This window comes from Periplaneta americana, chromosome 2 (genome assembly GCF_040183065.1).
Source record: "Periplaneta americana isolate PAMFEO1 chromosome 2, P.americana_PAMFEO1_priV1, whole genome shotgun sequence".
NCBI classification, from domain to species: Eukaryota; Metazoa; Arthropoda; class Insecta; order Blattodea; family Blattidae; genus Periplaneta; species Periplaneta americana.
This window is the reverse complement of record NC_091118.1, coordinates 181,889,652-181,902,839: the sequence shown is the minus strand read 5'-3', so window position 1 is coordinate 181,902,839 and position 13,188 is coordinate 181,889,652. Positions and strand designations below refer to the sequence as shown.

The window sequence follows — 13,188 nt, the reverse complement described above, 5'->3', positions numbered from 1 at the left end:
TACATTTTACTGTAACTTAGTGTATAGTGTATTTAGTACAGTTTTAAATATGCATGGATTTATTACCGTCAGAATTACTTATGAATAATCAACAATTCAAATCATTAGATTATGGCATAAGATGGTACATAATGACCGACGAACGTTTTCGCCATGAGTATGACATCCTCAAGTCTCATATAAGACATATAATGAACACTTATAATTTCTGGTTTAAGTACAGTCATTAAAATATGATTGGAAAAACAAGGTTAAAAAGATAGGCAGTGTAAACATTTGTAATTATGAACATATGTGTAACATGAAATCTAAAACCGTACACAGTAGACTAAAACACTAAACGCGCGAGTTAGAAGGTAGGTTCTTGCAGCCAATTAAATTTACATAATTTGATGTTCTCTAGTATGTGATATCTTTTGAGACGACATTTTAGGAACATTCTGTATGTTAAAAAAAGTAGGAGACAGTGGAGAAATCTTTTTCACTCTTCCGTTGGTTTGTTTTAAATTTCGTATTTTATCATTTACTTCTATTATATGTTTATATTTCCCTTTTGTGTTTAATTTTTTATAAGTACCGTCATTTCCCATAACTATGGTCCTGGAACACAACTATGGTCCACGATCCAACCATTCAAAGACCAGTGTAGAAATAACATAGATTGTTCATAGATAGCTGCATTGACTTCACTTCAAACTACAGTACAGCAAAAATATGGATAAACGAAGTACTACGTTATGTAGTACAAAATTTGAATGGACCATAGTTCTGTTCCAGAACCAGAGTTATGGGAAATGACGGTATGTGTTTTAAATGTCAATGGTATTTTTACTGTATTACGTTCTTTTACAAAGTCTAAAAAAACAATCTAGGTTTCCAAATTAAATTTCTTCACTGTTATTAGCATTTTAAATACGAAAGCCTTATGAACCCTTGTTTTGGTGTCCACACCTGTAGAGTAACGGTTAGCGCGCCTAGCCGCGAAACCAGGTGGCCCGGGTTCGATTCCTGGTCGGGGGAAGTTACCTGGTTGAGGTTTTTTTCCGGGCTTTTCCCTCAACCCAATATAAGCAAATGCTGGATAACTTTCGGTGTTGGATCCCGGACTCATTTCACCGGCATTATCACCTTCATCTCATTCAGCCGCTAAATAACTTAAGATGTTGATAAAGCGTCGTAAAATAACCTACCAAAATTTAAAAAAAAAACATCCATTTTTGGTATTGAAGAAGGAGCCTTTCTTAAACGTTTTCAATCTTTAGGGAATGAATTATAGATACGGTCATTATCAAAAGAAAATTCAGAATTGTTTAGTTGTATCTCATTAAGCTCATATGATTTGACCTCCTCCATCTCCCTTCTTACGTTTGTTTTGTAACTACAGTACAAAAAACTACATGCTGTATTCATATCTGTTGCAGGTTCTACAAGTAACAGCAGTAGATCTGGATACCGGTAACAATGCTCGTCTAACTTACCGACTCCTCAGTAACACCAATGAATCTCAGCACGACTCAAAGAAACCGACTTCACCAGCGCCATCTACGTCAAACAACGGCGACGGTGCTGATGGCGACATCTTCGGCATCTTCCCTAACAGCGGCTGGATCTACCTGCGTCAGCCCTTGAACCGCGAGTCCAGGGACCACTATGTGCTGACAGTGGCGGCTACTGACAACGGCACCCCGGCAGGGACCGCCACTTCGCGAGTATCGGTGAACGTGATGGACGCCAACGACAACGATCCGACCTTCACGCGCGAGAGCTACGAATTTAGCGTCGAAGAGAACCTGCCCCGTGGGGCGCTGGTTGGCAAGGTGGCGGCCACCGACGCGGACCTAGATGTGAACGCTGCCGTCAGATACAGCCTCATACCCAGCAACACCAGCTTCCAGATCAACCCCCTCACTGGTGAGTCTTGATTACATCCATTTCTTAAGTTTTTGTGGACAATTATCTTTATTATAGGCCTATGCGCTATAAAGTTTCTTGGGCACGATCAAATTTTTATTTGAATTCACTATTTTACAAAAAAAAATATCAAATATTCATCAATATTGACAAAGATTTGTCACAGACTTTCATATTCGCGAAGATCTGACAAGTTTTAAAAAAATGTACTTCAAGTTCATTGTAACAAAATATTACAATATAAATACGGTAATACTTAGGAAAATAACTCGGTAATGACCACCTCTGTATGCTGGTCTCTTACGCAGAGGGTCCGGGTTCGATTCCCGGTCGGGTTGAAATTCCTGGTTGAGGTTTTTCAGGGTTTTTCCTCAACCGTAAGGCAAATGCCAGGAAATTCGGGCCACAACATCCCTGAAAATCACCGGCCTCATTCATCACCGAAATCATATTCATAATATATTAGTCATACATATACAGTCGCCATCTAGTTCACAACAATAGAACCAGTCTCAACAATAGGACACAGGCCTTCGGACTTCAACCAAAGATTAACTCGCGATATGACCTAAGATTTTAAAGCGAGTATAAATAACAGCGAGGAAAAAAACTCGGTAATATTTGCACAGATTACTTAACTATTCGGTACTCTAAAACGAAGAATATTATCGTTGAATATTATTTTAAAACAAAATATTTACTATTAGTATGAGATAGGTTTGGAAGTAAATCCTTCCCCCCTCCCCCCCAAAAAGAACAAAGTGCACGATTATGTCTCGTTACCAGAACATATTATGAATTGGAAATATAAACATTGGAAACTTATCCTTTGAAAAGATTGAAAATTTCAAATACCTTGGAGCAACAGTAACAAATAGAAATGACAGTCGAGAGGAAATTAAACGCATGATAAATATGGGAAATGCTTGCTATTATTCGGTTGAGAAGCTTTTGTCATCCAGTCTGCTTTCAAATAAATTGAAAGTTAGAATTTGTGAAATAGTTATATTACAGGTTCTTCTGTATGGTTGTGAAACTTGGACTCTCACTTTGAGAGAGGAAAAAATGTTAAGGCTGTTCGAGAATAAGGTGCTTAGTAAAATATTTGGGGTTAAGAGGAATGAAGTTACAGGAGAATGCAGAAAGTTACAAAACACAGAACTGCACGCATTGTATTCTTCATCGAACATAATTAGGAACATTAAATCCAGATGACTGAAATGAAATAAGATATACTGCATGAGCTAAGTAAATCAAAGTGAAATGTATATTTTCTTATGTTCTCATTATTGGATACACTCGTTTAACACTTGATTAAGAACTGATTAACTGATTACTGTGTTAATATTATAAAAATTATCTGGCTGGAACTGGTAATTTTTATAATATTAACACAGTAAAAAGTTATAACGTTACTCAATATATCTTTTCTTATTTAGGAACGTGTATGTGACAATTAAAGAAAGGTGAATATTCACAACAAATTCTGAAAGAAGCTCCGTTTAATAAATGCACCGTTTAACGTTTGGAATAGTAGAGAATTTTATTGCTTCATTTTCTGTTTTTTGAGGATATATTTGTCGACTTAACGAAACATAAAAAAAAAAAAAATTATATTTCTACATGTTAGAAAACAAGGAAAGACTTTGATTCGTAAGGCTGGTTCACAATAAGCGGGGAACGGAAACGAGAACGAGAACGAGAACGGAAATAATTTTAAAATAAATGCATTTAAATGTGAGCATTCACAATTAACTATTGTGAATGCTCACATTTAAATACAATTATTTTAACATTTCCGTTCTCGTTCTCGTTGTAGTTTACGTTACCGGTTTATTGTGAACCAGCCTTTAGCCTCTTCTGCGCAGTCCATAATACGCAGCTCGAAATAAAACAAAGCTTACCGATATTAAAAATCTGTCACCATGGTTACCGCCTACACTGAGAAGTGATGTCTTGCATACCACGAGCAGTGCATGTGTGTGTCCAAGCAAGGCAGCTGTGAAAAGGGTCTTATCTCTTCGCCATTCAATTCTAGCGTTCCAAGTTTTATTGTGATGTGAAAATGAGCTGCTGCACGAACAGACGGATCTCCCACGCGCGTTTGACTTTGCTGCAGCACATCATAAAATATCAATTATTACAAGACGTAATGGACAGCCCAAACTCGGCGGATTAAAAGCTTCCATTTCAGAGTTGCTTTGGTTATGATGTTTAGTTTATTCCCGCAGTTTATGGGTTGTGAATTCAGTATCAGATGATATTGTCTAAACAGCTTTTATGAAATACAATCTTCTGGCGTACAAATAATACTTGCTGGGATATTTAAACAACTGTTGATATTGCTTTGTTCTTCTGCGTCTCATAATCGCAGCGTACTCCCATGTTTAAATATTACCCCTTCATTTCATTTTCTCTCTCGAAACGGCTACCGATATACCTGTCGAAAACAAGCTAATATCCCTTTTAGTAAATGGTGACTAAGTACTTTTATTTCACATTAAGATTTTCTATAATAATATAAATAATAATAATAATAATAATAATAATAATAATAATAATAATAATAATAATAATAATAATATACATACATACATTATACATACATACAAAAATACCGGTAATAGAGCATAAATTACTGAACAAAAAAAGTTTAATAAAATTTTTCTGTAACTAAACGACATTTCATACAAGTTAAGAGGATGCGAAGGCATTTCTTTCCCCTTCTACTTGCCCTGAGTCCGTCAGTAACAGACCGGTAGCTGTTACTTCTTATACCTGCATCCCCCAAGCTGTACACACTAGCAAATAAAATATTAAAGTACATAAGTCAATATAAAATATAATGTCACAGTTGTTTGAAAATTACATGTTACAGTATATTTTTGTGTAGTGTTTACAATATTTTAAACTAATAATTAAGTAGATTAAGGAATGTTAGTTTGTATTATGAAGTCAGGGAGGAGCGACACAGTGCAGATTGTCCCAGTGTGTATGCTGTAGAGTAGCAACTAGCGATGGAGAAAACATTTATCTTCTGTTGTCAGTAACTTTTTAATGTGCCAATTAATATAAACAGCAATAAAATTCAATATAAACGCTTAGTATGGACTTCCGAAATATAGAGTACCGGTGAACACTTTCAGAAATAAAATTTGTCACTATGTAGAAAGTCGAACGTTTGTGAGATGGACAGTAGCATCTTGCCCTTCACTGTTGGTAGGGAGTGTGAGTAGAGGGGAAAGCCTATCAACCAAACTGAAATGGGATTTAGAGGAAAGTTTATCTGTGAGTCTAATGTTTTTGAAAATGATAGTAGACCGTCATTATTTACTTTGGTCCGCCGCGTACATTGCAACTATGGTTATATCCTTGTTTACAAATCGGAGTACTCTGCTATCTCTCTATTGTGGTGATGTTAGCGTCTGTTGGACGGAAGGTCATTGGCAATGACGTTCACATTTACTCGAACAGTAAATATTATAAGACTTTTTTTTTAATCCGTGGCGTTACAGCCCGTGAAGGGCCTAGACCGACCAGCCAGCTGCTGGCTTCACGCCCACATGCTGAAGCAGAGGTGGACGATCATCCAACCAGAATGGAGGTATCGTGTGGTTAGCACGATGATCATATTATAAGACTATCAATCCTAAAAACATAACATTTTAGAAATTAAAAACAAAAACAAAATTTAACTACACATCATGCTTGGTAGACCGATATGTACAGTCTGTATAATACTGATAGTTCATATCGTTTACACCCTGTATTGCTGTGTCATTACATAACCATTGTCTCTGATCTTGTTTACTTGAAAAAACAAAGATCATTAAATAAATAACCACGATTACTCAACGGCTTTACAAATAGAAGAAGGAAAAATATATGGGGGGAAAAAAAACAAAGCAATCTGTTCAGATGTAATTCGGAGTCGGTTGTGTGAATGCATCTCCGCTCTGTAATCACTTATCACAGCTCAATACTGTTGACCTACAGAGAGGATTGAGCTGTAATTGACTACAGTTTTCCAAGAAGAAGCGAAAAGGGTGCAATAACCCTGCCAAGTTGAAAATTGCCGTCTCAAAACTAGTATCTTCGTTCTGTAGATGTTTGATTTTTTTCTTCCGTCTCTTTCGTAAGAATTGTTTTCCATTGCGAATCATTATCTAAAGGCACTTGAAATTACCCGCCGTCCAAATTACAACTTTTAATAATGTCCGTAGCTTTGCACGCTATGATTCTGTGCGTTGCATGTAGCAACGTGTTACACGAGGGTATCCATGGAAACCTGCACGCAGGATGAACATGGTTGCCGACACTGCACTAGCAATGCTACTCTACCCGCAACCGGGAAATAATTAAGATTTAGTTGGCAATACTGCGTTCGAATTGGTTTATATATATATATATATATATATATATTAGAACGTGTTGAATAAACTAAAACATGTGTTTAATTAAGTTTATTTATAATTAGCCGTACCCGTGCGCTCCACTGCACCCGTTAGAAATAAATATAAAGTAATTACATAATTAAAATAGGACATTTGATCCAGGGAACATTCGTGTTTGATAGAAAGATAAATCGTTTATTATGTTACTTAATTTAAATTGTATTAAAAAATTAAAATGCAATCATTTTGATCCACAGACCACTCATTTGGTCATAAAAATTATTTCAGCAAATACAGGAAACGAATGCCTATCAAGTTTTCTGTGCATAAGAAGCTATTTTAATCTTACCCGTCCTCGATTCACTGAGAAGTTACTGTAATAACATTATAGCATTATGTCCATCTAGAGAAACTACACTTTCCAATGGTGAATTAATAATAATTAATTATACAAATCGGTTAATTTAGCTTCCGATATTACTTCATACAAACACAGAAACATTCTCTGTAGGCTATGCTTCATAGCTTTCTATTGTTGATGTCCAAGGCCCCTTATAGACGAAGTCATTTGTTTTTTATTTCATTACACGCCTTAGATGCGTTGTTATTTTAATTTTGAAACTCATTTATCTCACTAAATATCAGTGCTATAAAATTTTGCATGGAATAAAACTTATCGGAAATTATTTTTAAAGAAACTATTGTTATGTAATATTTTTCACGAAAATTAATAATAAGGGAGATATTTCGATTTATTTAATTCAAGCCTCCTTATACACCCCCTTTTAAATAAAATATTTTGAATGTCATATAGCCTAAATTCTAAGTTACAACGAACTTAATTTATATCCCAATTTTCATATAAATCGGTTCAGCCATTATCGCGTGAAAAGGTAACAAACATCCAGACAGACAGACAGACATACAAAAAAAAATGTCAAAAAAAGCAATTTTCGGTTTCAGGGCGGTTAATTATATATGTTAGGAGCAATTATTTTTGGAAAATCGAAAATTAGTATAGATGTCTTAACGCGTAACTGCTTCCATTCAACCCAGAAACTGCATGTAAGCAGCCTATATCCTTTTTCCTATCATGCTTACAGAGCATCCAGGTTTCACTCCCATTTAAAAAGCATTAGTTTCGAGAGGATATTATATACCATAATTCTAGTTTCTTTCATATTTTTTTTCCTAAAATGTCTCTTAAATATTCCATTCACTTTCTTGTATTTCTGCAAGTTTTCTTCTGAATATGAGCCTGTCGCATTTAAACACACTTAAATGCCATCGACCTGGGTCGGAATCGAACCCGCAACCTCGAGCATAGAAGGCCAGTGCTGTACCAAGGCCGACCCCGCCATCGAACCCTATCCTGAGCGACATTAGGTAATCCGCTCCCTAGCATCATATCTCACCTACCTCAAATCAATTTTAATATTATCTTCCCATCTACATCTCGGCCTTCCCTAAGGTCTTTTTTCCTTAGATCTTCCAACTAACACTCCATATGCATTTCTTGATTCGCCCATACGTGCTACATGCCCAGCCAATCTGAGACATCTGGATTTAATGTTCCTAAATATGTTAGATGAAGAATACAATGCATGCAGTTCTGCGTTGTGTAACTTTCTTTCCATTCTCTTGTAACTTCATCCCTCTTACATAGCTCCAAATATTTTTCTAAGCACCTTATTCTCGAACAGCCTAGCCTCTGTTTCTCTCTCAAAGTGTGAATCCTAGTTTCACAACCATACAGAACAACCGGTAATATAATTGTTTGATAAATTCTGACTTCAAATTTTTTTGAGAGCAGACTGAATGACAAAATTTTCTAAACTGAATACTAGGAGGCATTTTCCATAGGCCTATTCATTCTGCGTTTTATTTCCTCTCGAGCGTCATTTCTTGTTACTGTTGTTCCAAGGTATTTGTATTCTTCCACCTTTTCAAATGATAAATTTTCAAATTTTAATAGGTATGATAGGATCATTAATAGTGGCTGTCTGACGTTGACCATGAAGATGATGAAGACGGTCATGATTATGTTCATTATTATATTATGACTTTGATGATATTATGACGATGGTATGATAATTTTTGGTTCAGACATTGACGTCGACTTAGTACTTACGGCAAATGATTGGTTATAATAGTAATAAGAGAATTTTCTGCGGATCTCCGGAAAAAGAACAAAGGAAGAGTCTAGTGAAGTGCTTTGTGTAGAGTGTATGGGCAGAAACATGGACATTACGACGAACTGAAAAGAAACGACTAGAAGCAATTGAAATGTGGATATGGAGAAGGATTGAACGTGTGAAATGAACAGACAGAATAAGAAACGAAGCTGTGATGGAAAGAGTGGATGAAGAAAGAATGATGCTGAAACTGATCAGAAGGAGGAAAAGGAATTGCCTTGGTCACTGGTTGAGAAGAAAATGCCTTCTGAAGGTTGCACTGGAAGGAATGGTGAAGGGAGAAGAGTTCGGGGCAGAAGAAGATATCAGATGATAGACAACATTAAGATATATGAACCATATGAAGAGACAAAGAGGAAGGCAGAAAATAGGAAAGGCTACAGAATGCTGTGTTTGCAGTGAAAGATCTGCCCTTGGGCAGAGTACTATGAATATATATATAACAAAGAGGAAGGCAGAAAAGAGGAAAGACTGGAGAATGCTCTGTTTGCAATGAAAGACCTGCCCTCGGGCAGAACGCTATGATTGAATGAATGTTTCACTATCAAATATTGTCCCATACAGAGTTCACTTAACACTTTCCCTTGTATCATTTAAGCTCATCTTACCTCTACCATAATTTTGATTTAGGTTAGGAACTACATAATAATTATGGTATTGAAAATGTATTGTTTATCGTTGCTATTTTACATTTAATCTTTTGATTGTTATGTTAATTTCAATGTTAATAAGGAATAGGCTATTAAAATTTAACTAAGGTTATTGTAATAGATGTACACCTACAAATATAATTGCATTAGTATCTATTAATTTGCTTACGGAATAGCGATATATCAAATCGTTTCGATATACCGATATATTTTCTGCAATATACTGTATATCGTTTATCGAAATTAGGTTTGCAATATATTGTAATATCAATATATTGACGTTGGAGTAGTATTTACGGCAAATAATTGGTGACAATAGTAATAAATAGGGCTCAGATTTTGATGAAATTGCATCTTTTTTCTAGTAAGCCAGAAACATTGCTGCTCTAGTATTTATATGTTTTGTGATAAACTGAGTGTTTTAAGACATATTTTTTTAGGACATTTTTTGCATTTTTTGCCTGTTTCAACTCATAAGAGCATATTTTGTTTTATTCGGTCATTTTTTAGGCATTTTCATTTAATTTTGGCCATAAATCCCCTTTATTAATGTAAAATAATATTTATTTCCTTTGATATCTTCTTTACATATTTTGTCCATTAATACTGATTATTTTGTATAATATTATTATTGCCATTTTAACGTAGTACACCCCATGTAATGGATCAGTCCAACCACCCCTTCAATATAGACTCCTCTATACCTGCTAATTCCGGATAAGAGTGGCCTTGTGGTAGACTACACGGAAACTAAAAGTAAAGAATCCATGGCGCTACAGCCCATGAAGGGCTAAGACCGACTAGCTGACTGCTGACCTCACGTCCACATGCCGAAGCAGAGGTGAACGATCATCAGGTAAAATAATTAAAGTGTACTACTCACAAAAAATTATGTAAAATTTAATTTAATTACTAGTCAAAATATTAAGTAGTACAAAACTTCTTTTCCTACTAAGCCAGTTATGTAAGATCAACTTTTAGGACATTTTTGAAAGGTTTTTAGGTCATAAACGCATTGTTTTTGGGACATTTTTTCATGATTTATAGGTCATCAAAATCCTAGCCCTAGTAATAAACCTTTTCCAGACTGGTCTGGCGTATTTATAACGAAGTCTAGTCTCCAATCTGCGGGCAAGTTGGGCCCACTCCACTTTTCCATAGCAAATACTTGAATCTTTGTAATAGTGTTATCTTCCTAGAATCCCAGTGATAATTCTCGACGTTCTAAGTGAATGTGCTCGCATTTCGGATGATATACAAGTGCATTCTGTGCATAGTCAAAGCGCAGACCGCTCGCTTGTTGGAACAGCCGGCCGATCGTCTTGCACAACAAAACGATAGCGGTGTTCGGCGTGCCCTTTCTTTGGGTCGTAAAAGCTGGCTATGCGTTATGATTAATACTGCTAGTAACATATGTTGAGTCGATATATAGACGCTTTTCCTTGGCAGTGTTCTTTACCTGGGATGCATACCATACGGCCCGCGGGCCCATTGAGTTTTCAAGGTTCTTCTTTCCCTCGTCTATTCTCTGGTACTATTAATTCTCTACCCATCTGCATTAGACATCTTCATATCTGCTTTTTAGACATGTTCGTCAGGTGGATAAGAGCGTGATTTTTGCAGCATTTCTAGACGCCACTTCTGTTCATTTTTATAGCTACAATTTATTATTATTATTATTATTATTATTATTATTATTATTATTATTATTATTATTATCATCATCATAATCATCATTACTGTCATCTTTGTCCGTCACTTTAAACACGAACAACACCACAACAATCATCATAACAGTCACCATTAACATAATCGTCATCTCCTCATCTCATTGCCAGAAACCATCATTATCGAACACACCACAATCATCAGTATTAAAATTGAAGAGTCCACTGCAAGAATGATGGAATACATTTTGCAGGAGAAGCAATTGAAAGTTTGAAATGCTTAGCGCTCAAAGCTTAACTGTGATGGACAATGACTATCAGTGTTAATGCCATATAACTCTCTATATACATTCTATATGTCGTAAGCTATGCATTGACAGTCTTGGTTCCTTTTTGACGAGAAAGTGACATCCATCATTCTTGCAGTGAATTCTTCAATTACTATTCCCATAAATATCACGGATAACATTCGACTTACTACCACTTTTAACACTATTAACAAAATTACCACCGTAATTATTATCGTCTATCACTGTAGCATTATGGAAATCAACAATATCACCATTGCTATTATGCTATTTTCACCATCGAAACAATTGCTTTCACTAAAAACAAAATTCACCACCATTTTATACGCCATTATCATGGCTATCACCATCAGTATCTTATCATCAGTCATTATCATCAACGTTATCACGATCGATGTTGTCGTTGTCATTGTGATTGTAAACAATTCCCTTCCTGTAGAAATTGTTCGGTAACATTATAGACACGAATTACTAATCCGATCATGTCAGAATAATCAACTGTTCGAAAGCTACCTCATTACGGGGAGATCGATATGCCTTCTCTTTCTGTCAATCTATTCGTTGTCTGCCTGCGCATTCTTTTATGTATATCCGCCTGTCTGCCTGTGCATTCTTTTATCTGTCTCTTTTATCTATCCATCTGCCTCTATCCATCTATCTCTCTATTCTTCTGTCTGTCTATCCGTCTATCTACCCTTTCCTTTATTTCCCTATCCGTTTGTCTCTTTGTCTGCCTATCTATCCGTCTTTCTCCATCCGTCTCTATTCTTCTGTCTGTCTATCCGTCTATCTGTTCTTCTGTATATATACCTATCCGTTTGTCTCACTATTCTTCTGTCTGCCTATCTATCCGCCTGTCTCTAATATCTGCCTATCTATCCGTCTTTCTCCATCCGTCTGTCTCTCTATTCTTCTGTCTGCCTATCTATCCGCCTTTCTCCATTCGTCTGTCTCTCTATTCTTCTTTTTGTCTATCCGTCTATCTATTCTTCTGTATATCCACCTATCCGTTAGTCTCTCTATTCTTCTATCTGCTTATCTATGCACGTGTCTCTATCTGCCTATCTATCCGCCAGTCTCCATCCGTCTCTCTATTCTCCTGTCCATCTACCCTCTATCTATCTTTCTGTCTACCTACCTATCCGTTTGTCTCTCTATTCTTCTGTCTGCCTATTTATCCGCCTGTCTCCATCATCTGCCTATCTATCCGCCAGTCCCCATCCGTCTGTCTCTCTATTCTTCTGTCTGATTTTCTGTCCGTCTTTCTCTGTATTTTTCTGTTTGTCTATCCTTCTATCTGTCTTACCTGTCCGTCTGTTTCCCTATTCTTGTCTGCCTATCTATCTGTCTGTCTATCCGTCTATCCGCCAGTCTCCATCCGTCTCTTTATTCTCCTGTCTGTCTATACGTCAATCTGTCTTTCTATATATCTACCTATCCATTTGTCTCTCTATTCTTCTATCAGCCTATCTGTCCGCCTTTCTCCATCATCAGTCTATCTATCCACCAGTCTCCATCTGTCTGTCTCTCTATTCTTCTGTCTGATTTTCTATCCGTCTTTCTCTGTATTTTTGTTTGTCTATCCTTCTGGTCTTACCTGTCCGTCTCTCTCCCTATTCTTGTGTACCTATCTATCTGTCTGTCTATCCGCCTCTCCATTTCTCTATCCATCTCTATTTTTCTATCTATCTACCCTTCTGTCCGTCTGTCTTATCCTATCCGTCTCTTTCTATCCGTCCGTCTTTCTATTCTTCTGACTCTACCTTTCTAATCTGTCTATCTATCAGTCAGTCTCTATGCGTCTCTCTCTATTCTTCTGACTGTATATCCGTCTATCTATCCTTCTGTGTGTTTATCAAACTCATCCGAATGGTTGTGTATATGTCTATCTATCCTTCTGTCTGCCTATCTATTCGCCTGTCTGTATCTATCTGTCTATTCATCCGCCATTGCCTGTTTGTCCCTCCCTTCTATTTATCTGTCTGTCTGTACGTCTGTCTGTCTGCTCATCTATCTCCCTATCCGTCTGTCTGCCCGTTCTCCTACCTATCAGTCGTCATCGG

The 13,188-nt window shown here is 36.5% G+C and overlaps 1 protein-coding gene across 2 annotated transcripts in view; it reads left to right on the top strand.

The window, feature by feature from the left end:
• Window positions 1–13,188, top strand: part of LOC138694887 (protein dachsous-like) — a 378,336-nt gene that overhangs the window by 132,815 nt on the left and 232,333 nt on the right. For both annotated transcript variants that reach the window (XM_069819056.1, XM_069819055.1), the window contains exon 5: window positions 1,422–1,911. In XM_069819056.1, coding sequence (XP_069675157.1) covers window positions 1,422–1,911 — 490 coding nt within the window. The remainder of the gene's footprint in view (window positions 1–1,421; window positions 1,912–13,188) is intronic.